Raw genomic sequence first — 27,584 nt, forward strand, 5'->3', positions numbered from 1 at the left:
CAAGTAAAATTTAAGTCAGAATACTCTTGACAATTGTGATTTGAACTTAAGTATTCTTTCTTTATCAAACTTCAATAAAAAATGGGCGAAGTGCATCAATAATCACTTTTAAGTCTCCTAGTTAAAATATATTTATAATTTATAATTTATTTAAAGATTAGCTAATTTACCCAATCTTCAAGACTAAGTATCTTGAATTTTGTATCTTAAATTTTTGAGTTGCTAATTTGAAATTAGTGTCCTAAACTTTTGTGTTGCTAATTTGAAACAGGAGTAAATGTCCTGAATTTTTAAACTGCTAATTTAAAATTCAGGACATATGATTCAAATTTTCGAACACAAATTTCGAACTTTAAGACACGATATCCTGAAGTTTGAACCTTGAGGTGTAACTTTCAGGACGTTGTATCTTGAAGTTTGAGTAAATTGGCTAATCTATAAATATATTATAAACATCATGCTTAAAAGTGACTATTTAGGTGTCATTTCCACATGAAAAAATTCCAAAAGCCTTAGGGTCGGAAGGGCAAGGCCCAATTAATGCTGTATTCTGGCCCGGGCCTTAGTGGGCCTAACGGGCCGGGCCTCGCGGTCCCGGGCTTCGTGGTCCTGGGCTCTGGCGGTCCCGGGCCTGGTGGTCCCGGTCTTCGTGGGCTCAATGGGTGGAACCGGCCCGTGACGGGCCTAAGCCCACATGGTCCTGTGCTTAACGGGCCGGGCTCGTGGACTTCGCGGGCCTAGCGGTTTTTTTTAAGGCAATTTCTTGTAGTATCATGGCTATATTAAAAATATATATGTAGTATATATGTATATCTAATTATTAAAGTGCTTGACGAAAAAGAAAATAACAAAACAATAGTAAAACACTAAATTGTCATGCATAATATATTTTCTTGTAGTATATTATATTGTATCTTATGTATATATATTCTCTTATATATTTTCTTGTAGTATATATATTGTATCTTATGTATATATATTCGCATAATATATTGTATCTTATGTATATATGTTCGCATAATATATTTTCTTGTAGTATATATATTGTATATTATGTATATATTTTCGCATAATATATTTTCTTGTAGTATATTATATTGTATCTTATGTATATATATTCTCTTATATATTTTCTTGTAGTATATATATTGTATCTTATGTATATATATTCGCATAATATATTGTATCTTATGTATATATATTGTATCTTATGTATATATATTCGCATAATATATTGTCTTGTAGTATATATATTGTATATTATGTATATATATTCGCATAATATATTGTCTTGTAGTATATTATATTGTATCTTGTGTATATATATTCTCTTATATATTTTCTTGTAGTATATATATTGTATATTATGTATATATTGTAGCTTATAAATAATTCTAAGTATAGACAAAGAAATATCACCTATTTGCAGTCTTGCTTGACTGAAAGCGCTCTCTGATGCAACAATTGAAGCTTGAATTGATAAAATATCCCGAGTCATCCTTGCAAGAACAGGAAAATATTTTTCCCTTGCCTTCCACCATTCCAAAAGATCAAAAGAGCCGTCTGGATTCTCCTTTTCAAGTCCCTGAGACAAATAAACTTGAAGCTCATTTAGATGTGAAGTTTCATCATAATTTTCACCTTGAGACCCCCTGAACTCCGTCCAAGATTTAAGAGCTTTTAAGCCCGCAACTCTTTTAGACGATTGTGAGCTAGACGAAGTAGGGGTTGGAATAGTTGGCCTAGCATGCTCTAAGGCAAGTTGATAAGCATTATAAACTGTTTGAGCATTAATCTTAATTGAAGCTTTTGCATCTGCAAGTGTCGCAATTTCCTCATTTGAAAGATCTAAAGCCTTATAAATATTTGAATACCAAAAATGAGGACCTCCCAATTTCATTGTAGGATTTAGCATTGCAGCAAGACCATAAATAGGAGGGATAGGAAAAAATATTTTTTAAACTTTTGTTTCATTTCATTTATAGCAAGTTCATAAATATCCCCACCCTCACTAAATTCAACAAACAAATCAGATAGTGCTACAATATAAATTGAACAGTTTGAAATAGTAGGATAATATTGCCCAGAAAATGCATTTGTAGCAATTTGAAAATGTTCTAAAAAATCTAAAACAATTTTAACATTAGTCCAATCTTGAGTGGTAAGCATTTCATCATCATCCTCACCACCTACCCGAGAATTAAACGTTGCATTAATTGGGTTTCTATATTCATATGCTACTACTAAACTTTCGTACATACAATTCCATCTAGTCGGACAAGGTTTAGGAACCTTTCTTTCTCTAAGGCCATATTCATCACATTTTTTAAAATACTCTCTAAGTCTACTTCTACGGTTTGAATAAAAAAGTCAATTAAGAGCCATTCTAACCTTTTCAATTTCTATGTTTAATATTCGCATACCATCACCGACAATTAAATGATAAATATGACAAATACATCTAACATGGAAAATATTAGTAAATGCAGGATTTAGTGTTGTTGTAAGCATGCCTATAGCACTGGTGTTACTAGAAGCATTATCCATTGAAATTGCCATTATTTTATCGCTAAAGCAAAAATATCTACAAATATCTGCAACAGTGGTAGCTATAAACTTACCTGTGTGACGCGAATTAATTATTCTATATGCAATTATGCGTTTTGCATTATCCATTCCTCATCTATCCAATGACTTGTAACAGTTAGATAATCACAATCATTACCACTTCTACCAATATCAGTAGTAATAGAAATCCGATTAGGTATATGAGTAAATAAATACTGCAAATATTGTTCATATTCATGTTTGAATTTATAAATATCACTCTTAACTGTTGCGCGAGGCCAACCTTTATAAGTAGGATTAAAAACTTTTCTAATATAATGAACCCAATTAGGATTAGATACAAAAGTATAAGGTAAGCACATAACAGTAATCATCTTTGCTAATTCTTCACGATCTCTATTTGGATCGTAATATAAAATACCTCCGGTGACAGTGTTAATTCCTGGTTGAACTAGATTTGAACCTGTACTAGGGTTAACCGCAGAATCTACACTTGTCCCCTCTAGTTGCGCTTTCATTTGAAAAAATCTAGCCTTATCTCTAGGGTGTGTTTTTATGTGCCTAGTCAAACTACCCGTGCCGCTACGGTCTCCAGTATATTTATGCACCATTAATTTCCCACAAGTTTTACACTTAGCCTTATTTTGTTCTCTTACTTGAGTAAAAAAATTCCAAACTAATGATGTTTCTAGGCGTTTAGCAGGTTCTCTATTAAAAGTAGGAGTTTCTACAGGTGGGTCGACCGGTGCATCAGTTGGGTTATTAAGAGGACTAGTAGGTGTATCATCTAAATCCGGTGCTTGGGTTTCATCATCATCCTCATTTTCCTCATTATTTTCTAAGATGGTTTCATTAGGATAAAGAGCATTCATAATTTCATCATCTAATCTTTCACCTGGTGCAACATTATGATAAAATTCACTATCGGTAAATTGAAAACAAGGGTGATCACTATCAAGAATTACGGAAGGAGGAGGACGTCTAGGTTGGCGACTACTTTCAACTTGCTTATCTTTTCTAGGTCGGGGAGCCGGGGAAGGGTAGTTGGTTGGCCACTACTTTCACCGGTTTTATCTTTTCCTTTACCAAACATTTTTTTCAAAGTAAATGCCATATTAATTATAATTATGCAAACTAAACCACACAAAAATATATTCTAAAAACGTAAGAGTTGAAACGAGTTTACCGGATTGCCGAACAACTTCTTGGAAATTGAAAATCGTTGAACACTTGAAACTTCAATTCAACAACTTCACAATTTTTCACGAAATTTCAACAATAAATTAAGTAATTGTAGTAGAGGGATTGAGAGATATTGATGAATTGGTGAATAAAAATGAAAGAATGAGGGGTATTTATAGTTGAGAAATGGGAAAAAGTGTAATTATATAAAGTTTGGGGGCCAAATGACCATTTTTTAAACTTAAAAACGGTCATATTTTCATCTCAAACGGTTAGATTTTAAATATCGCCATTGGAGAATTTTTTTTTTATTTTTAAAATAGCCGTTGGGCCCGCCAGGCCCGGCCCAGGCCCGCCTGACGGTCCCGGACTCGTGGGCTCAACCATGAAGACCGGCCGTGACGGGCTTAGGAGGACCACCGAGCAGCCCTAGGCCCAATTAGAAATATCAGAATCCCTGTTCCACAGAACAGATACAACAATTTAAAAGTGGTATTATCAGAAGATGGGCCCTGGACACGTCGGATCAGCGCGATTTTATCCACTTGTCTCACCATGAACCAAATCCGCCCATCTCAAACCATTGATTCAAGTTTAGTAGAAGCTTTTTTGCCAAATGTAAGATTAAAATTGAAAATGTACAACTCAACACACTGTTCTAAACAATATCCCATTCGTCCCTATCTGAAACTTCGTCTTCATCAGAATTCAGAAGAACCTATAGCAGAATGACGGTAGGCGGTGGTGGTGGTACCGCCGGTGTCACCTCCGGCAAAAAACGACAACGTGTAGGTAGCAATAGCCGACTTTCCTCAACTATTGGAATCATTGACTCTTCACGTCCGGATAATACCCTAACGGAACGCTCTCAGAAGCCGTCAGGTATTCGCCGGACATCTTCTCACACCGTTATTCCATCGTCTTCGACCGCCGCCGGTGCTGCAGCTGCTGGTTGCGGCGGATTCAACGATTCATCTACGGCTGACGTCGTGCTTCGTCTCTTCGTCGATCAATTGCCGCTGTTCGATACTGACGACTCCGAATCAATCTCAGCCGTTGATTCTGATCAATCCGATGTTCAGATCTATCTCCACTCCGATATTCTCCGCCGCTGTAAGTACTTCGCTGCTCTCTTATCTGATCGCTGGCAAAAGGAATCAAACGACGTCGTTGATTCAAGAAACTCTTCTAGAACCTTCCGGCTTAATCTCGGTGTTCCGTCTACTCCTGGATCAATCGATCATCATTTAACTGTTCTTCAACTCCTATACACCAATGACTTCTCCACAACTATCAATACCGTTTCAATAGCTTTGTGTTTACTTCCGGTGGCTTTGGAACTAATATTCGAGGATTGCATTAAGGCTTGTGTAAGGTTCCTGGAGGCCGTACCGTGGACCGAAGATGAAGAAAGGAAAATACTCAATTTTGCTCCGTTTTTAGGCAAGGAGGAATCTCAAGAGCTTCTCGCTAGGGTTTCGACTGATGAGAACAATTCGTCTGAAGAAATGCTTCATGGATTGATATTATCGGCACTTCATAACCATCCAAACATGGCATTTGCTAAGGCATTTGTAGCGAAACTTTTGAGGGATTTTTCATCCAAAGAGGCAGCAAAGAGAGTGTTGGACCGTGCCTTTATGAGTAGCTTGAAGATCGTGAAGGAGTCATTGGAGGATTATTCGAGTCCTGATTTTAGAGGTGATCATAATGAGACTGAGGCAATTCAGAGGTTGAATTTGCATACTGCGATGACGAATGGGAGGCATTTGCTGTGGTTGCTGGAGAGGATGATTGAACTGAGAGTGGCTGATGCAGCTGTACAAGAGTGGAGCAATCAGGCCTCGTTTACTGCTGACTTGCTGAGAGCTCTCCGTGATGATGCATGGAGGAATATCGTACCTGGGCTCCCTGCAGTTGTGCTTCGATGCACTTGCAAGCTTGCTAATGCAGTCGCTGCAGGAACTATCTTGGCTACTAGACAGGTCCATTTGTATTTTGATAGTTTAACTTCTAAACTCATTCTATGATGTGTAATTGCAAAGCATAGAGTCTAGGAAATACACCTGTAACTTGTGTGGGCTGTGAGGGCTTTAGGAGTTATGTTTTTTTGGTACGTTCACTAATTGCAATATTAGGGAGTATTAACACGCATAGACACCTTTAAGACTTAGGAGCATCTTACACTTGAACATATTCGTGAATTGGCAAAGGATACTTCTGGGAGTGAATAGCACTGAGATTGTCTTACTGTTTACTAGCTTTCTCCTGCTTTCTGCTATTTTGACTTATATAATTTTTAAAATCAAATAACTGTGGTTATTCAGTTATAACCTTTCCCATCCATTTGCAATATCTAACTTCATGTCTCATGGGTCTTTATCCAAATGGTGATTGTCTGTTAGATGTTCTGACATGTCTTCTGTATTAGTTAAAACTTTTGGATGTTTCAAAGAAATGGTTTTGAGTATGGACATGATTTGCACCTTCTATGTCCTTGTTTTGACTGACTGTTAAAATGATTGATCTGTCTTAAAGATGTACTGATTCATAACCAGAATCATGGGCATTCTACAATAACAGTGGCAGTTTGATTTTTTGCTGCTGTTCTGTTCTGGTGTTTATCAATTGGTCAAGTGAATGTTGTTCTTCACTGATAAACAGTGACTCATTCCACGATGGCTTCTGCTTTACTCCCTTTCTCTAATGCACTTAAGTCTAACAGGTAAGAATGAAGCTTGTGAAAGATTGGCTTCCAGTGTTGATTTTGTGCAAAGACAATGTAACACCTATGATGCCAAGTCATAAAACAGTATATGTGGAGCTGGAAGACACGTTTTTGAGGATTATATCCACACTTACCTTGCCTGATGCGCAGGAGTTATTGCAGCAGTGTCTCAGCTTTTCAACTAGGAATGTTGATGACTGTCCTCACTTGGTCGGTGCATTTACCACCTGGTTCCGACGAGCAAATAGATCCCCAATGTAGACAACCTTGGTGTGTGATGGTCTTCCAAGTGTTGATGGTTTGATGGATAAACATGGACTTTTCGGTGACTAATGCTTGCATACTAGAATCTCCATTCCAAAAGACACTGCTATGTGTAGATAAAACATGTTCCCTCGCCTTTGTATAGGAGGTAATGTAGATTGCATGGCTCTTAGGTTGGTTACTTGGTGCTGCGCAGTATCCTCGACTGTAAGAATCAGTTTTAAAGAGAATGACCAGCTTGTATATAGATTCTATGCCGTATGAAATCTGCCGTTTCTATATCTTTTAATAGCCAGATTTTTTTTCTTTTTTTACTCGGGTAGGTAAAATTGATCCTCTCTAGCCAATCTAATTGGCGATGCGAGGATGATATTCTATGACTTGTTAAATTGTCAAGGGTGAACGTCATTTAAAAACTGTTCGCGGAAAGTTCGTGATTCCAAGAAACATGGATCATAATTTAACTTCAAGGGGAAAACGGGTCATTGGCTTGATAGTTTAAAGTTCGGCGAAATACATAAATGGCCACCTTAACTGAGCCCATTTTCAGTTGGACACTTCAAGCCTTCAGTAAAGTAGGTCAATTAAACAATTGACCTCATCAGCCCACCTCGCCTTCGCGTGAAATACACTCTCGGATTTATGTCAAACGAACAAATGAGAAAATGCCATGTGTAATTTTAATTAAAAAATTTGCCACCTATTATAAAACAAAAACAAAAAAAGCAATAATTATAATTTAAAAAAGAAAGAATCACCGCCAGCCCTTCCTCCTCGTCGCCGAAGGGCGAAAAAACCAGAAGAAGAGAAGAAAGCCGCTGGAAATCTCCCACGGCGGCGGGCCACCTCCACACAACCCCAAATCTTCACCCCCACAATCCCAAGACCCTCCTCAATCCAATCTACCTTTGATTTCCCCAGAAAAACCACCCAAATTCCCCAATTAGTAGATCTAGAATTTCAGAAAACCTAGATCCATCCCTTTTGTGATTTTTTTTCCAAATTTTGGCCAGTTTGGTTCTAATACTAACATCAATCGATTACTCTCAGTTAGAGCTATCGATTGATGGCAGGTTCATCTAATTTCACGGCTGCCGGAACTTGGACAAACATTCGTTGACTCACCGAAATTCGTCTTCTCTTCGACTTTAGTAGTCATCAATGTATGCACCACTGACTAAGTTGTAAATCTGAAAGTCAGTGGTCATTCATTGATGACCACTTTTGGTCAAAAAGATCCTTCGCCGGACAATCATTTGATTTCTTAGAAGGTAATCCCAAAACCATTAGTTCTGGTTTGTTTGTTCTTAGCCTCATTGAATCCTCACTCTTCGAGTGTAAGCACAGAAACTTCATTGCCAGAGAATGCTGATTTGAAGCAAAGACGAGCAATTGAAGTAGCAATTGAAGTGGGGGGTCAATGAAATTGTTATTACGCAGTGGTTGTTATTAGTTGTTACATTATTTTTCAAGATTGAAGAAGAGGGGTGGATTTATGGCGGAAGGAAGAGGCACTACTGATTTGGTGAAGATGGAATATTTTGGGAAGAAAGTGAAATTAATGTGTGAAAAATAAAATATAATGGGACCCACATAAAATAAAGTTAAATTTAAAAGAAAAAAGAAAAAAACCTTAATTTTGAGGGTTTCACGCGCTTAGAATTAAGTATAAAGCACACACTTTGCCATGTCAGTGTGAAGGGTTCAAGAGGTCGTACTTTAGTGGAGAAGAAGTGTCCAACTGAAAATGGGCTCAGTTGAGATGTCTGGCTGACCATTGAGGACAACTTGAAGGAGTCGTTTATGTATTTCGCCTTAAAATTCCGTTAAGCTCGAGCAGTTATTTAACACTTTTAGCTCAAATAGAAAAGTGAATGACCAGATAAAACTCAATACGAAGTTTTAGAATCTACTGCTATAAGCTTAAGTAGTTGTAAGGCACGAGGCACGTTATTCAGTTTTGGCACACATTGTTTCTACTGTATTGATCAAAATCTGACCGTCATGACCGAGCTGACCAACGTCCCGCCTAAGTGACCGGGAAGTGAAAGATAGTATAGCCCGCTCCATATCCCTTTCTCGGCATCCGACGAGTCGGCAAGAGCTGCGCCTAAAAGCACGATTAATACACATTGAAGGCAAGAGGACGTCGAGCCAAGCAAAGGGCAAGGGTGTCACGACTATATATAGCAAGGGAAAGCTTTCAACAGGGGGCGACGAATTCTCCTATCTCTCTCTAAAGCTAAAAAGCTCTCTTCTAGTATTCTTGATAGAGAAGAGTGAATCTCTAGGAAAACATGTAAAGCGATCTCCTCATCGATTGATGGGAGATACAATGTTGAATCTCAATAAGATCATTTATATTTCCTTTATCCTAAGTATGATCCACACTGCAAGCTCTTTGATTTGGAATTTATTATGTCTGACTAATATTTGCCCCTTCATCTTTGATTGTTTTGTTCAAAAAGGTTTTAATATCTTTTGAGTCAAACAATTTGGCGTCGTCTGTGGGGATTTCTTAGTGAAATTTCCTAGTCTCTCCCTGATCAAAGACAAGAAATACGATCACTCACCAAAAAGAGCGTGAAGGAAAAATCCAACCCGCGTGAGACAAAGGAGCAGTGCAATAGGGGGAGGAGAGCTGAACAAAATTATCAAGCTTAGAAACCTCAGCCCCATCAACCATCGATACTCCAAACAAGGTAAACGACGTTACCAATCAGTTCTCCCTCATCGGACCACCAGACGAGGGCAAGGAAAGTTTCATTCTAACTCGCCTCCTAATCTCTGCTTAAGTAAGAATACAATGGCCGTGCAGGCGAACGAATAAAGAAACACCTCAATTAAAGGACGAATAACTACTACAAAACAACTGTGATCTCGCCCGCTTGAGATACCTCCTAGCCAGAAGACACGGGCCAGACAAGGAAACTACATTTCGTGCGCAGAGCAAACCTAAGCGAAACAGTAGCGTTTCATATTCTCCGACATTGTACCCTCCGTTACGAGCAATGCCAAACGGACTAGGACTCTCCCAGAAGATATCTGGCTCTCCAAAAACTCGAACGACGACGGGTTACTATTTCGATAAGTTCGAAATAACACCCTTTAAGGCCAAGGGCCTTGACCAAGAGAAGAGTTCGACCTCGGTCGAACGACGACGAGTTACTATTTCAATAAGTTCGAAATAACACCCTTTAAGGCCAAGGGCCTTCGCCAAGAGAAGAGATCGACCTCGATCGAATGACGATGGGTTACTATTTCGATAAGTTCGAAATAACACCCTTTAAGGCCAAGGGCCTTCGCCAAGAGGAGAGATCGACCTCGATCGAACGACGACGGGTTACTATTTTGATAAGTTCGAAATAACACCTTTTAAGGCCAAGGGCCTTCGCCAAGAGAAGAGCTCAACCTCGATCGAACGACGACGGGTTACTATTTTGATAAGTTCGAAATAATACCCTTTAAGGCCAAGGGCCTTCGCCAAGAGAAGAGTTCGACCTCGATTGAACGACGACGGGTTACTAATTTGATAAGTTCGAAATAACACCCTTTAAGGCCAAGGGCCTTCGCTAAGAGAAGAGTCCGTCCTCGATCGAACGACGACGGGTTACTATTTCGATAAGTTCGAAATAACACCCTTTAAGGCCAAGGGCCTTCGCCAAGAGAAGAGTCTGACCTCGATCGAACGACGACGGTTTACTATTTTGATAAGTTCGAAATAACACCCTTTAAGGCCAAGGGCCTTCTCCAAGAGAAGAGCCCGACCTCGATCGAACGACGACGGGTTACAACTTCGATAAGTTCGAAATAACACCCTTTGGCCAAGGGCCTTCAGCAAGAGAAGAGTCAGACCTCGATCGAACAACGACGGGTTACTATTTTTATAAGTTCGAAATAACACCCTTTAAGGCCATGGGCCTTCGCCAAGAGAAAAGTCTGACCTCGATCGAACAATGACAGGTTACTATTTCGATAAGTTCGAAATAACACCCTTTAAGGCCAAGGGCCTTCGCCAAGAAAAGAGTTCGACCTCTATTGAACGACGACGGGTTACGAAATAGAACACCCTTTAAGGCCAAGGGCCTTCGCCAAGAGAAAAGTTCGACCTCGATCGAACGACGACGGGTTACTATTTCGATAAGTTCGAAATAACACCCTTTAAGGCCAAGGGCCTTCAATAAGAGAAGAGTTCGACCTCGATCGAATGACGACGGGTTACTATTTCGATAAGTTCGAAATAACACCCTTTAATGCCACAGGCCTTCGCCAAGAGGAGAGTTCGACCTTGATCGAACGACGACGGGATACTATTTCGATAAGTTCGAAATAACACATTTTAAGACCAAAGGCCTTCTCCAAGAGAAGAGTTCGACCTCGATCGAACGACGACTTGTTACTATTTTGATAAATTCGAAATAACACCCTTTAAGGCCAGGGGCCTTCGCCAAGAGAAGAGTTCGACCTCGATCAAACGACGACGAGTTAATATTTCGATAAGTTCGAAATAACACCCTTTAAGGCCAATGGTCTTCAACAAGAGAAGAGTTCGACCTCGATCGAACGATGACGGGTTACTATTTCGATAAGTTCGAAATAACACCCTTTAAGGCAAAGGGCCTTCGCCAAGAGAAGAGTCCAACCTCGATCGAACGACGACGGGTTACAATTTCGATAAGTTTGAAATAATACCCTTTGGCCAAATGCCTTTGCCAAGAGAAGAGTCCGACCTCGATCGAACAACGATAGGTTACTATTTCAATAAGTTTGAAATAACACCCTTTTAGGCCAAGGGACTTCGCCAAGAGAAGAGTCCGACCTCGATCGAACAATGACAGGTTACTATTTTGATAAGTTCGAAATAACACCCTTTAAGGCCAAGGGCCTTCGCTAAAAGAAGTGTCCGACCTCTATCGAATGACGACATGTTACTATTTCGATAAGTTCGAAATAACACCCTTTAAGGCCAAGGGCCTTCGCCAAGAGAAGAGTCCGACCTCGATCGAACGACGGCGGGTTACTATTTTGATAAGTTCGAAATAACACCCTTTAAGGCCAAGGGCCTTCGCCAAAAGAAGAGTCCGATCTCGATCGAACGCCTATGGGTTACTATTTCGATAAGTTCGAAATAACACCCTTTAAGTCGATAATTTCGAAATAACACCCTTTAAGGCCAAGGGCCTTCGCCAAGAGAAGAGTCTGACCTCGATCGAACGACGAAGGGTTACTATTTCGTTAAGTTCGAAATAACACCTTTTAAGGCCAAGGTCTTTCGCCAAGAGAAGAGTCCGACCTCGATCGAACGACGACATGTTACTATTTTGATAATTTCGAAATAACACCCTTTAAGGCCAAGGGCCTTCGCTAAGAGAAGAGTCCGACCTCGATCAAACGACGACGGGTTACTATTTCGACAAGCTTGAAATAACACCCTTTAAGGCCAAGGGCCTTCGCCAAGAGAAGAGTTCGACATCGATCGAACGACGACGGGTTACTATTTCGATAAGTTCGAAATAACACCCTTTAAGGCCAAGGGCTTTTGCCAATAGAAGAGTCCGACCTCGATCGAACGACGATGGGTTACTATTTCGATAAGTTCGAAATACACCCTTTAAGGCCAAGGGCGTTCGCCAAGAGAAAAGTCCGACCTCGATCGAACGATGACGGGTTACTATTTCGATAGGTTCGTAACAACACCCTTTAAGGCCAAGGCCCTTCGCCAAGAGAAAGTTCGACCTCGATCGAACGACGACGGGTTACTACTTCGATAAGTTCGAAATAACATCCTTTAAGGCCAAGGGCCTTCGCCAAGAGAAGAGTTCGACCTCGATCGAACGACGACGGGTTACTATTTTGAAAGAAAATCTTGGCCCGAATGTTGGCCTGCTGATGCTTTCCACTTCCACCATATACGTCTGGAAAACACAAAGACAGGGTTAGACCAGTATTTTCAAGAACGGCGAAGAAAAACAAAAGTAAAACGCAACGTACCATTAAACCCATAGTGGCCACCTCTTCCATCAAATCAGCATCAGGAACGGACCGAAGGGCCGCATTTTCGGCTTTGGAGCATAGCAGGCTGAACTCCGGCACCAGATCCTCCCTGTCCCCCAAGAGGTTGACACCGGAAGGGATCTAAAGAATACGGGTCGAGCCCCCCGCATGAACCACTGAGTGGGTAAGGCCCTCTTCAAACATCCTGACATCATCAGGGTCGAGGTCCGACTCGGATTCGTAATCATCGATCACCACGCCTTTCCCTCTTTCGGCAGCCGAAGGGGGAGCACGACCAATTGCAGAAGACGAGGGTACGTCCGAAATCATGACGGCGGCCCCAGAAGTCTGATTCTCCGCCACGACAGGTTGCTGATCACCAACAACAGTAGGAACTTTCGATTGAGCCGAAGCAACAGCCAGTTCCGTCCCTACGGGGGGAGCCACGACAACATCTTCTCCAGAGCCTGTCGTGGAAGAGTCGTCCAGATGACTCACTGTTGGGGGCATAGTCTCAAACTCCATTCTTCGCCTCTTCGATGGCCCCTCTTATTCCCCAGTAGACGGTGACTCACTTGTCGGGCGAACAACACAGGTCGGGACCTCGTCCTGAGAAGTGTCCCTCGCAGGAGTAACCAAGGCCGCAGACTCAACTGAAACAGCCCTCGATGAAGACCGGGCGATGGGTACCATGGCAAGGTGAGCAGATGAGGTCGGCTGACGAAAAGCTAACGGAGGAGCCCTTGCTCTCCGTACTCTCCCTGACATCGACAAACGACATATAAGAAGCCAAGCAAAAAGAAAGCAAGAATTGCAAACAAAAACGTCATCTCACCTGTAAGAGGCCTGCGTCCAAACCTGTCATGAAAGGTCGACCATGTGCGAATCCCCATTGTATGGGGAAGGAGGGCGCCCACCCAGTCATGAATACCTTCGACAGGCAGAGGGGGCAATCTCTCAGCTGCAAAGACATGATAAAGTTTAGTACCATAACAGGAAATGGTCGGGTACCTCACCGACTAAAGATACAAAAACTTATGCAGAAAGTTCCACTTCTCAGGGAATCCCGTTGGGTCCGCCACAATGTGCTCAGTCCGTACATAAAAATAATTCTCGTAGAAACGACGGTTGGTCCAGTCGTCCATCCTCACCACCAGACTCCTCGACCCTCGAGGACGCATGTGAATCATCGTACCACGAATAAGTTGAGGGGCGAAGATGCTGAGCATATGGTCCAAAGTGACCTCACGGCCGATGAGTTCCGCGTATTTAAGCAGCATAAGGAATAACTTGTACACATACGGCGAACGTTGGGCGGGGCATACCTCGTAAAAATAGCAAAAATCCACCACCAACAAATGAAGAGGAAGTGTGTACCCTACAAGGAAGGGGTAGGCATAGAACACACAGTACTCGGGGCGATCGAAATGAACTATGTATTTCCCCACTGCCGGCCGCATATGAATGTAATTGGGGATTCCCCACCTTTCTTTCAACTCTGCAATGTGTCTTTCTCTCATAATGGAGTGAACAGGTTCCGGTTCGACCCCGGCGGGAGTACTGAAGTCAGTCGGCTCTCTCCCAGGGCGAGGGAGGATCTCAATCACTGATGGGACCTCCTCATCTTCCACCGCATCTGCCCCTCCGGTGGCCTGAGCAGTACTTTCCAGTACCGGACTAGCGATAGGGAGATTGTCGCGAGAAGAATCACCAGCCATTTTTATTATAAAACACGCTAAAGAAATAACAAAAAGAAGGGATGGGAATTTTCAGTGAACAAGGGGGCAAGCAGAAAGTTGGAGTATAAGAAAGAAAGTATATCTGTAGGGTTCTCTCAAATAAAAGGTACAGAAGTGTGTTAATCGAATGATAAGCTCCCTCTATTTATAAGAGACATAAATCCCCCGAGCACGAAACCCAAGAGTCGTCAATCAAATCTGATAGGGCACGAAACGTTTCAGTTCCACAGGAACGTGTGTAATAATGGCGGCAACCACGAAATGCCTCTTTGATACCAAACGGCGTTTCGGTTCCAAAACAGCCGCAACGGTCTAGGGGAATAGAAAGAACGCCGCCACTCTGCCAAAAACCCAAGAAATGTAACTAATGAACAAAGAATCAAAAGTCAGATTTCTCTCGAGTTCGTAACAATCATGATCCGTCTGCCGAGCCCGACAGAGGACGACCCCGACAGACGGAGGGACTAACTGAATTGGTCAAAATCTGACCGTCATGACCGAACTGACCAACGTCCCGCCTAAGTGACCGTGCAGTGAAAGATAGTATAGCCCGCTCCATATCCCTTTCTCGGCATCCGACGAGTCGGCAATAACGGCGCCTCAAAGCACGACTAAGACACATTGGAGGCAAGAGGACGTCGAGCCAAGCAAAGGGCAAGGCTGTCACGACTATATATAGCAATGGTAAGCTTTCAACAAGGGGGGTTGCTTCTCCTATCTCTCTATAGCTAAAAAACTCTCTTCTAGTATTCTTGGGAAGAGTGAATCTCTAGGAAAACATGTAAAGCGGTCTCCTTATCGATTGATGGGAGATACAATGTTGAATTTCAATAAGATCATTTACATTTCCTTCATCCTAAATATGAACCACACTGCTAGCTCTTTGATCTGGAATTTATTATGTCTGACTAAGATTTGCCGCTTCATCTTTGATTGATTTGTTCAAAAAGATTTTAATATCTTTTGAGTCAAACGTCTACTACAATTGGAGTTTAAATAGGTTTAATATGAGGACATACGACATGCAAACTTGGACACCCGTAGAAAGTGCATAAGACAGGCTTCGCAGTCACAAGCCAACACCATTTGCTTATTCAGTCACTGCAAGAACAACAAAGGAAAAATGAAGCCCGGAAAGCACAAATAAGGTCTGCCGCAAGATCAGAAAAAGAAGAAGAAACGGAACACAAAATATAACTTCTTTATGCAATTTGTAGACAGTTCTCTGCTATCCAATTCGCATGAACATGAACTAGATTAACACCTTTCAACAGACGAAACGTTCACAGATACATCTAACCTATTACAATGCCATTTGAAGACCTAACAATTACTGAAAGAAAAAGAAAAATGGACAAGGACCTATGAGAAATATAGAAGACTGTTCTAACGAGTATCCGTTGTTAGCAACGAGGTCATTTAACTGTCCTGCAGCTCAAGTACACAAGACTCAAGTTTTATTCGATTTGATGTCCAGAGCTACTGCTGCGAGTTATTTATAGAAGATCAGTTTAGGAAGAAATGTAAAAAGCTAGGCTATTTCTCTTACAAGAGGATTCTATCAGCTTGCATCATTAGGCATTTACTTTCAGAGAAGGTGAGTCAAAATCAAGAAGTTAGCAGGTACTTGGGACAGATAGATGGCATTAGAGTAATAGCAGTTAAACAGGTCTGAGTCGTCAAAGTAGACGCCTTCTGAAGTTTCTGGTGGTTCCTTGATAAGTACGAGCAAGTAGTCCCGCTCCTATACCGATTCCAACACAGATACTGAGGCCAATTCCAACACCTACTCTTACACCAGCATTGAACCAGGATAGTTCCTCATCTTCACCTTCTATATATTCCATCCTAGAGTAAAGGTTGTTATATTCATCATACTCCTGTTTGGGTTTCGCATGATCTGTAACCTGCACATGCATTGTTGGCAACACTTGTAAAAATTTGCTCATAAAAGAAAAATGGATAAAGAAAAAAAACAGATGATGGTGCATAACATATCAAAGGTCATAGTAAGACACCTCTGCTTTAATATTGTATCACCTTCTTGGTATATAAGAGAGCGACGGAGCAAAACTAAATGAGTGTTGCTTGCTAGACTTTTTCATAATCACAGGCTAACAACAAAGTAAGCCATAGAAAAGACGGGGGAATAGACAAAGATTTCAAGTGGAAGAAACACCCAAAATGGATTTAACTTCTGTTGTCGAAAAACTCATTTGCAGAAGATTAAAAATCCCATATTGCAGATCAGATAAATGGATAACCGGCTTGCACACATAAAGAAAACTCACTAATGCTGGCCCAGGCATTGCAAATTCTAACAATTTCATCTATTGCTATATAGGGAATACTTCAGTTGGAAGTTCCATTGAGATTTAATCCGTAAACAAAAAGGAAGTGCATTGAAGACTTCCAGTATACAAACCTCACTATACAACATCCCTATACAACAACACTTCACTATAAAAGCTATGCCTTTTTGGAATCAATTTTCATGTTATGTTATAATATATGTTCTCTATAATAATACTTCGCTATAACATCCAAAAATATTTGGAACAAGCGAAGCTGTTATAGAAAGGTATGACTGTATATGCAGATGGCAACTCTGCCTTCAGCCAGGGACATGTTTCTTTAGCAGTTGTTATCGGTACAAACAATGTGTTTACTGTTTTAAGATACCCTTTTCTTTGTATGTTCATAAATTGCAATCGAGATTTTATCATGTGATGACGGGAAGAGTCCTGGCAACTGAAAATTATGGTAAATAAGATATCTGACTTTACGATATTTACTATATTTTCTCTGACCCAAGGGTCTATTGGAAACAATCTCTATCTTCACTAGGTAGAGGTAGGTCTGCGCACACACTACCCTCCCTAGACACCACCTGTGGGAATATACTGGATTTGTTGTTGTTGTAGTACTATATTTACTATATTTTGGACTCAAATACTAACACATACGATCTTAACTGCTAGCACATGCAAGATAGCAGGGCAAATTTTTATTTCCTTTCACCCATGTGGTATCCTGGTAAGAAAACAAAAGCATTGACACACAAAACGAAAAGGTAAGACATGTGTGTCCATTTGTTGCATGCATAAATACATATATTGGTATCTGAGCACACTGTACTGTTTGTTTCCCAAGAGTTCAGGATAAGTTTGCTCATGGTTCTCAAGCATTATTGGCTGGGCCTAAGTACTGACAGCACAAGATAAGAAAATATTTGGGCAGCAATTACAGAGAAGCTAAAAGCTACTGCAGCATATATGGAGTAGTAGTTCAACCAAAAGACAACAAAAACTTATTTGGCAGAAGGGTAAATTTGCTAATTCACTGATGGTGATGGCTATACATAACCTACACAGAGTTGTAGGTTATGTATAGGTATAGACATCAATAACCGCAACGGAGAGTCAGGATTTTCACTAAGGGGTGTCACAATAAAAAAGTAAATACACGACAGAAATCAAGGGGATTCGTACATAGTATATATAAATAAACAAATAATTTTTACTTATCTAAACAATATATTTTTCCGATGAAGGGGTGTCAATCACCATAACCAGTAGTATACCTGCATTGCGTGTGAAGTGGAAGCATGGTACTGGCTTTCAGTTGCCTCATATTCAGGTATTGATTCCAACATTCCCGGCCTTAGTTGCTTCCTCCGATGGCCGAGTTGCAGAGCCCTTGTTAGTATAATTGGTTTCCCTGAGAAACAACCAGCTATATAAACTTCAATTACAGGAGAAGCCAAATCCGTGGCCGTGTGTTGGTTTCCTTTTTGCAAGCTAGAGCCAGCAAAGACATCCATTTCACAATTGATGTTCCAAGATTGTCCATGATTTTCAGATTCACTTAAAAATCCATTGCTATCGCATAAGTCTAATGAACCAGACAACACGAGAACATCCCTATCGAAAACCTCATATTTCACACTTCCTGTCATACTTATACTATCAGTACTAACAAAAGTAACCTCCTCGGATTTCTTATCAAACCTATCTCTTCTAAGTATGGTGGATACACCATCCGAATAAATTCCAGTCCGCGCACCATTCACTTCCAAAAGGGTGTCGCGTTTCAGCGGAACATAGTTCACTGTGAGGTACTCCGCGGTCAAATCATCAAGCTCACATTTGCTAATTCTAATGTAAAAAACTCTCAAATCTAGCCACTGTAAAGATAGCTTAAATCCAGACTGATAAGGAGAGTGCCTCATAAGGCTGTGGCCATTCTCAGCAACTCCATTCCCATTCTCGTGCAAGGTCTCCATTCCTTCACAAATTCCAGGCTCTTAATTACTCACCAAAATCCATCAAAATTTGATTGATTTAATTGCTTATCTCCACCCAAGTAGGGCCATAACAGTGAAGAATAACCTGGAAAATTTGAGGAAAACTAAGGCAAAGGGAAGAATAAGAAACAACAACTAGCTGAACTCATGAGGAAAAAATATGAAAGAGATCAATTCCCAATCAAAGAAGCTCAAAACTAGAAAGAAATAAATGACAACAACAACAACAAACAGTGTAATCCCGCACCTTACCCTGCCTTTCAAAAAGAAGAGAGGCTGTTTCCGGTATACCCTCGACTCACGAAGGGAAAGGGAAGGGGCAATAACAAGCAAATCAATCTGACAACCCGAAGTGAAAATACAAAACTAACGCTAAATAATGCCATTAGAAAATCGAAATAAGGCAGCAACTAGTAATAACAGCAACGAAGAAGAACTATAACCCCTAGAACAGAAAAAGTGAATCACATTAAAGTGAAAAAGCTTGGGAGCATAAAAATGGGATCTTTATAGGGCAAAATTGGGTCACAGGTAAAAGTTAAAAGAGGAAAGCAATGGAACAGTGAAAAGACTAAGAAGGTTTAATATATTGAGAGAGTAAGAATAAAGCAGGAATGACAATTCTGAAAAATCAAGAAGATGGATGTATTACCAAGGATCAGAGAGCAGAGAAAGAGAGAGTGAATGTGCACCCCTTCAAATTCTATAACCAATTTAATGTTTTTATTTTTATTTTTACATAAGAGCGGTCATTTATGAAGAAGAAAACAGGAGTTAAACGCAACCAAATTCCAACAAGAAACCCAGCAGGAGGCAGTAACACTAAACGACAGAATACTGTAGACTTCACGTGTACAAACAAAATACATAAAACACAAAAATCTTGTGCGAAAAGAGTGAGTAGAGCATCATCATTATTTCAGCAACAAAACCAACAAACCATTTTCCCTACAACTCACTACAAGCATCTTCCACGCCACCTCTTTGCCTGTACAAAGCTTCTCTTCACTATAAGGGACACGAAACATCAAATTTAAGACAACTTCATTAACTTCAAGACTGGTTTTTCTTAAGTTTCTGCTGTAAAGACAATACAGAGAGTAAGAAAAAAGACGAAAAGAGCTTTAACTTTTTTGTCCACGAGTAGTCCAACACCGCATATTATAAGTTTAAAGCCGAAAAAAGAGGAAAACACCGCAAATGGAATAAAGTTCCAACCTTTTCTTATATCGAGTTTAGCTCATTAAATATTTGGTCTTGCAAAATTGGTTTATACTTAATGGAGTACTACAAATTATTAAGCAACTACTTAAACAGTATAAATATGATCCGTCACAAGTGCAAATAAATGACAGTATAATATATTGTCATTAGGGTGTATATACGTCGGGTTGGTTCGGATTTTGCAATTACTAAACCAAATCAATTGTGTCGGGTTATTAAATCTAAAGACCAAACCAAACCAGTAAAACTTGGGTTTTTCAATCTCGATTTTTCTCGGGTTATTCGGGTTTTTTCTTGTTAAAATCTTTATAGCACAACACATATAACTCGTGCTCAAAATATTTCTTTAATCCTAGCAAGATACAACTATATAAGGTATTTTTCAAGAAAATAATATAAAATATGAGATGTGTCATGACATTATCCTAAAATATTCAACAATAAAGACAATAAAATTATGTAATATAAATATTGCTAATTAAAAAGCCATAATAAAAATAAACATAATCTAAAAGTACTAAGTCATGCTAAAATAAGTATACTAATAAAGGAGTATTAGTTACATGACTAAACGCTAAAGAAAAAATAAAAATAGGTTATGCATTTCTATCTAAATTATTGCAAAACAAAAAATAGATATTCATTACATTGTCGTTCATAGTATTGAATTGAATATCTTTTGTTAGCATTAGTATTGATTTGATTTTGGTTTGAGCTTTTGTTAGCATTATTTAAGTTACTAAAATTAATGGCTATAAAACTTATTGGAACATTCAAAAGTTCTAAGTCCAACCTTGAAATAATACCTTAAAAAATAAAATTATGAAAAAGTTTTAAAATATTTATAAATTATATCACAATAAGTATATTTATATATTAAATATATCTAAAATTTATATATAAGGTCGGGTTGGTTTGGTTTCGCTTTGACTTTCTTTAATTAAAACCAAATCAAACCAATTATGGTCGGTTTTTTTTTTTTTGCAACATCAAACCAAACCATAGTGGATTTTTTTTCTCAGTCTGACTCGGGCAGTGGCGGAGGCAGGATCTCCACGAAGGGGCAGTGAATTTTGTATCTAGTGGGAATTGAACTCATGACCTTATGTAGATTTTGAACCCCCTTGACCACTAAACTACACTTTTGGATTGTGTTAATGGGGTTCAAAACTTAATATATAGAGGTAAAAAACAGATTTTGCCTTATATATACAGTGTATTTTTTCGGCAAAGGGGGTTCGGGTGAAACCCCCTTGCGCCCCCCTAAATCCGCCCCTGGACTCGGGTTATCGGGTTAAAGAGATTATAATTATAATAAACATATGAATAACTTGAATAAAACCAAATGAATACAAAAGTTTCATATCATCTCCTCGTATAGTCTCGAGCAATGTCACTTAATAAAGAAGCTTTTATGGTTATGGTAGACGGAAGGTTTATTTTCGTAACATTATATTTATTAATATAGAGTCAGACTCGTCCCTTTTCTTGATTTACCTAATGTTAAAACTCATCAAGTATAAAGTCAAACTCGTCCTTTTTCTTGATTTACCTAATGTTAGACCCTATCTAGTATCATTCCCGCTCCGCATGTTCAGTTCTTTTGGCGTCAGGGGCGGATGTAGAGTAGCGACGTCAAGTTTATCTGTACTTTCGATGCATAACATAAATTTATATATAAAAATTCACTAAAATTGCAACAAATGGTAAACTTGAATTCATACATTTAAAATACAATAAGTTCAATGCTTAAAACCTTAAGGATTGGACCCATAAAATTTTTATATTGGATCCGCCTGTGTTTGGCGTGTCATAATATGTTAATGTCCATACTGGTTATTGAGGGATCAGTTATTATCTTCTTACATGATTTTAGGCACACGAACTAATTTTTAGAATTGAATTACTTCCAAATTATTTGAGGACAAATTTAATAGTGGTGTAAACTGGAATAAAGCAAAACGACGTTAGAAGAGTGATATAGGTAAACCAATTTGGGAAATTATTTAATAGTGGTGGTAAAGTGGAATGCATTTTGGAAATGAACGGTTGAGAATGTGATGAGAGTAGAGCCAAAATGTATATGGTGTTGCAAATATCTTATCCTGCAGCAGTATCTACAGAAAGACAGAAAAAGAGAACAGATCTAGGAGCAGAGACAACAGACAAGTATCAATTTGTTAACAAATTCTAAAAACGCAATGTGCTCTGCTAGCAAAGCACGCAGGTCATCCGTTAGTTCTAACGACATTTAGCTAGCGTTCAGACATAGATTTGATTGAAACTTGAAAAAACAACGTTTATAAACACGAGATAAAAAATAATTTTTGAAAATTGAAATTGTGTTGGACATACATTTTAATTAAAAAAATTTTGAAATTTTATGAGTATAAAACTTTAAAAACTACTCTAGAACTATTTTGGGGGTTTGAAGATTTTATTTTTAATATATGCCAAAAAATGGTTAAAATCTATAAACAATTGATATTTGAAAATAAAATTTGAAAGAAAACTCCCAAATTTTATTGTCAAACAGGAGCTTAATCAACAGTTTCACTACTAAATTTCGTTGATAATGGACAAGTAAGGAAGTAACGGAACGAGAAAATAATTCAACATGATCCTTTACAATTTAAAGAGAAGAAAAGTTTTGCGATTTTGATCTAACATTTGACTCATGATAACCCATATGAGTAAAACTAACTTTCAATAAATAGAGTTGTGAGCGTGAGCACGTGATTTTTGCCCTATGAGAACTACTCCTAAAAATTCAAAATAAAATAGTTTTGTGTTGTTTGTAATTTATGTGTATTTTGTCTGCGCATGTTTATTTTCTATTTCAAATAAGAAAAATATAAAAATATGTGTTGCATGTGCATTTAGGGTTTAATTTTACAATTTAGGAATTAATTAAACGATCAAGTTTGTTTTACGAAATGGAAAAATCACAAAAATATGTACTTTGCATTTTAGCATTTAATGTCCAAATTATGTAATTTTGTCTTCATTTGATGTTTAACTTCGTGTGATAGCTATTATTAAGAGTTAACGTTTTAGCTAATTATCAATTTTATAATTAGGATTTTTAGTTGGTAATTAGGAATTAAAAGAGAATAGAAGAAAAGGAAGAAATAAAGAGAAAGTCGGACTGGGCCAGTTTTGAATTAAATAGACCAGGCCCAAACCAAAATAACCCCTTGCAGCCCAGTCCAAATACCCTCTTGCCCGGTCCAACCCAGTCAGCTTTGGGGGCGGATGGAACGACGCCTTTCAGGCGTGAAAAATCTGGGCCGTTGATCTCACTTGATCAACGGTCCAGATCACTTCGCCCTCACCCGTAACCCCATACCCGACCTGTGGCCCCGAACCACCCCATCCCCTACTAAAACCAAACGACGTCGTCCCCATTAAGGGAATTGATCCAGGCCGTCAATCTTCATTGATCCAACGGACCACATCAAATCCCCACCCCACTATATATTCCCAAACCATACCCCGCCCTCCCCAAACCAAACCCCCCTCTCATTCTCTCATCCTAATAGCCGCCACCCCATCCCTTCACCGTAAATCCGGCGGCGCCGGCTCCGATGACCGCCAAAATAACACCCCTGAACCTCCTAACCACCCTCAACCTGAATCCTCACTCTGTTTGCCTCGAATCAATCTCCAGCTTCTCGAATCTTCAATCGAAGATTCGAGCAGAACTCGAACCTACCCTAACCAAGCCCAAATTCATACCCTGGCACCCTATGACCTCCCTCGTGCCCGAACCACCTTTGGTTCGAGTCGAATCTGGCTAGAAACACTCGAACCCCAAATCGAAAAGTAAGAACCCTAGAAAACCAAAACTGGTTTCTGTCCGAAGTTTAAGGGAATTTGGGTGTTTAACTGACCTTAGTCGAAGTGTTCTCAGTTGAGAACACTCGATTAAGGTCCGTTCGACCTCAAACAGTTTGAGTTTGAGTTCAAATCAGGGTCGTCCAGGTCCCGAGTTCTTGAGGTATTTTCCCTTTCCTGTTTGTTCCAGTTTGTGTTTGTTTATTTGTTTTGTTTAGTTTTATTGCTTTTTCAATTTCTTTTGTCGACTGACTCTGCCCATCTTCAATGACCTTTTATTTGGTCAAACTTTTTCTGGTCATGGTTAATGAATGTGATAAAACTATATAATCGATTTGAATGAGTGTCGTCGATTAGTTAAATTTTATTATGAATCCCTGTTTTCATCAATACGATTTGAATCACCTGTGTGCATGTTCGATTCTTATTTGCTATTGATTGTATGTGTTGTAATTCGTGAAGTCGATTGAATAAGTGTCGTCGATTAGTTTTACATGCTTCAATTCTGATTAAATAACCTGATAATAATGTGATTTGTACTGCTTCAATTCTGACTGAATCAGGGTTCTTCTGTTGATGCCATTTGATCTGATTTAAATGCTAGTTTGAACGGTCATTTGAATTCGAATTGAATTGGTTATAGCTGAAAGATGTAGTATAAATTAAAAGGTTTAAGGTAGGATATTAAGTCACAGGAGTTTTCAGGGGTATTTTGGGGTTTTAAAATGGTTGAAAGGGTTAGTGTTAGTGGTCTGACCATGAGGGTACTTAATTGACCATTAAACTAATATTTTGTCTAGTAGTAGTGGCTTGGGAAACATAATAGCATGGGGATTAATGGAATATTATAAGCTGCCCATGCCTTTGGTTCAAGACACATGATAATGGGCTGTAAGAGAACATCATGGACAAAAAGATGGTGGTGGTATTAGTTTAATTTCTTTTGAGAGGGGGAAGGGTTTGTTTTTGGGCAGATAAATAGAGCAAGGTTTAGACATTGAGGTGGACTTTTTTTTTGGAGGAATAGGCAGAAAAGGTTGAGAGTCAAAAACAAATAGAAAAGTCCAAAGATGGCACACACTGCCTGACTTTGAAAAAGATTGAGAAAACCCACTGTGGCATTAGTTTCCTGAAGTCAAATTAGAATTCCAGTTGATGAGTTGCATGTTTCTAGCTTGATTTCTGATTGTGAGAGTCTCAGAGGTTCCCTGGTTGGTCTTCTAGTAATTTTGGATTTATTCAGGTTAGTTTTGAGTCAGTTCTGGTAATTCTGTTGGGTTTTAAACACTTCTGGATTTCTGATTTTTCGCTTGGGTCTGCTGCATATGTCACTAGCTGTTGGTACTTGTTGTTTGGTACTCGCAGTGTTTGTTCGCTGTTCTGTTGTGTTGTATTGCTACTGCTGTTGATCCTCTTCTTCTTCTTCTTGCATTGTCAATACCAGGTACACTTCGAGACTTTGATGTAGTATCTCGTATCGGATATGAAATAGAAATGAAGCAAGTTTTCCTGCTGCAGAATTATAGTGAAAAACTTCTGTTGCATATATGGATAATTTGCTTATGATGCGTGTATTTGTCCACTGTGGTTAAGTATTCTGAGCCCCAATGGACTGATGGACTATGTTGGGCTGTTATAATAGATTCTAGAATTTAGATTTAGTTAAACTAATTAGATGTGCATGGAAGCATGAGAGTTCTATAGCTAACAATTTGATTTAACTTGTGTTGATTAATGGAATCTCAGTTTGCTTTCATATATATTCCACTAAATTGTTTTTCTAGGATATAGTTGATTTTGAAATCAGTATGACGGCCACTTTAAATTTTATGGCCTGGGATTCATTGTTATAGTATAGGTGTTGGTAATTCTGGATCAATAGTTCATAGCAGTAGTTAATCGAATTGAACATGCCTTATTAATAAGACTGCTTTGAATCTGCTCGTGGATGTTAGTGAAATCAAATAATCGAGTTGTCTAGTCAAAACTCGATCTCTCATTAGGAATCACCATTAGTTAAACAGGTGGAGTAAGCTAAATTTTAATATGAGATTCAAATGATCAATTGTTCCTTAATTTGAGTAGATAAACGTGATTCTCCCTTCTCATAAATTGTTGAGTGCACGTTAAATAATTTGAAGTTGTTCCAGTGATTCTGCGTTCAACTAGAATTGAAGCTGAGGTCAGTGGTCCACTTTGGACATTTTGGGCTTCGGTACTGTCACAAACAGCCCAGGTCTAGCTTTGACTGCATGTTCATTTGGACCTGGGCCCAGATCTATAGTTGGTTGGCTCTTAGTACACACTTAGATAAGAGTTTATTTATACGGACTGCATTCAGAACCTAAAGCGAATAAAATTTGATTGCGTATGAGTTCAATAGACCCAGGTCTTCTAATTCTTACATAATGCAAAACTAATTAGGATCTTCTTCTTTGTTTTTAGAGGCAAATAAAAATAGAAAATTATAGATTGCTTTAGGATTGGGCCTTTAAATAAAAATGATGAGACGAGCCTCGCCGAGTGAAAGTACAAGTTGCGGGGCCCTCAGTGAATGGTTAAAAATAAAATATTTAGAATTTGGGACGGGCTATTAAGCGAATTTTACGGCTTTCCCCAGAATAACAACGCGTTAACCTCTTTAGACGCGCAGTTTAATAACATTACCTCCCTAAACTCGGGTGCACATTTATGTGACCCAAATCCAAATCTCAACGAAAGTCGAAACGTATCGCTAATCACGGGTACATTGATTGTGACGTGGTTCGAGATGCATCTCCACGACATTGCAAATTCCTTTTAAAAATAATGAATGAGACGAACCTCGACAAACAAAAATGCACAAGCTGAGGGGCCTTCTATACGTGTTGGTAAAATTACTTAGACTTCGGGATTGACCGTTTAGCAAAATTTCACGGCCCTACCCAAAATAATGATACGCTAGTCACTTTAGGCGCGTATTTAATAGTTTACTTTCTTAAACTCGGGTGCGCATTTATGTGACCCAAATCCAAATCTCAACGGAGCCGGAATGTGTCGATAACCACGGGTACATTGATGTGACGTGGTTCGAGATACGTTTTCACAATGTTGCAATTCTCTGTTAAAATAATAAATGATAAAAGCGATTAAAAGTTAAAATTTGCACATAGGTTCATAATTGTACAAAAATCCGATAATTAAGCCGAATATGACAGTTGAGCGACTGTGCTAGAACCACGGAACTCGGGAATGCCTAACACCTTCTCCCGGGTTAACAGAATTCCTTATCCGGATTTCTGGTGCGCAGACTGTTAAACAGAGTCATTCTTTTCCTCGATTCGGGATTCAACCGGTGACTTGGGATACCACAAATCTCTCAAGTGGCGACTCTGAATCTTTAAATAAAATCTCGTTTCGATTGTCCTTTAATTGAAAAAACTCCCTTTACATCCCCTCACGGAGGGTGTAGGTGAAAAAGCAGGTGTGACAGTGAGTTTTTTTTTTGTGTTCCCATTTTCCCTAGCATATAAATGATGGTTTTCAGAATATCTTTACCACTGAAGGGTAACTCTATTAACTTGAATTTAAATATGCGGAATCGGATAAAAATTTTGGAATATGTTAGCAACTAATAGCTTGTTTGGTCAAGCTTTTCTTTGGGCCAAACGTGCTTTTTCGGCTAAAAGTATTTTTTCCGAAAATTTAGATGTTTGGCCAAAGCTTTAGAACGAAAAAAAAGTATTTTTGAGTAGAAGCAGAA

General features: G+C 39.1%; 2 protein-coding genes across 7 annotated transcripts; one reads left to right on the forward strand and one right to left on the reverse strand.

Annotated features, from left to right (window-relative positions):
• The first annotated feature begins 4,342 nt into the window (after window positions 1-4,342).
• On the forward strand, window positions 4,343-7,023 carry LOC107776983 (BTB/POZ domain-containing protein At3g05675). Its single transcript, XM_016596937.2, has 2 exons — window positions 4,343-5,735; window positions 6,476-7,023. The coding sequence occupies exons 1-2, from the start codon at window positions 4,479-4,481 to the stop codon at window positions 6,737-6,739; spliced, it is 1,521 nt and encodes a 506-aa protein (XP_016452423.2). The 5' UTR covers window positions 4,343-4,478; the 3' UTR covers window positions 6,740-7,023.
• An 8,634-nt stretch (window positions 7,024-15,657) lies between these two features.
• On the reverse strand, window positions 15,658-19,941 carry LOC107776984 (uncharacterized protein At1g01500-like). Of its 6 annotated transcripts, none has more exons than XM_016596940.2 (3): window positions 19,741-19,941; window positions 18,059-18,866; window positions 15,658-16,382 (listed from the first exon to the last, which is right to left on the reverse strand). In XM_016596940.2, exons 2-3 carry the CDS (start codon window positions 18,758-18,760, stop codon window positions 16,155-16,157), a joined length of 930 nt encoding a protein of 309 aa, XP_016452426.1. In that variant the 5' UTR covers window positions 18,761-18,866; window positions 19,741-19,941; the 3' UTR covers window positions 15,658-16,154. The 6 variants fall into 6 exon arrangements, with proteins under 6 accessions (XP_016452426.1, XP_075074260.1, XP_016452427.1 ...); XM_075218159.1 differs by having other exon boundaries at window positions 19,734-19,941; XM_016596941.2 differs by having other exon boundaries at window positions 19,722-19,941.
• Between the last annotated feature and the right edge of the window lie 7,643 nt (window positions 19,942-27,584).

Source organism: Nicotiana tabacum, chromosome 7 (genome assembly GCF_000715075.1).
Source record: "Nicotiana tabacum cultivar K326 chromosome 7, ASM71507v2, whole genome shotgun sequence".
In the NCBI taxonomy this organism is placed as follows: domain Eukaryota; kingdom Viridiplantae; phylum Streptophyta; class Magnoliopsida; order Solanales; family Solanaceae; genus Nicotiana; species Nicotiana tabacum.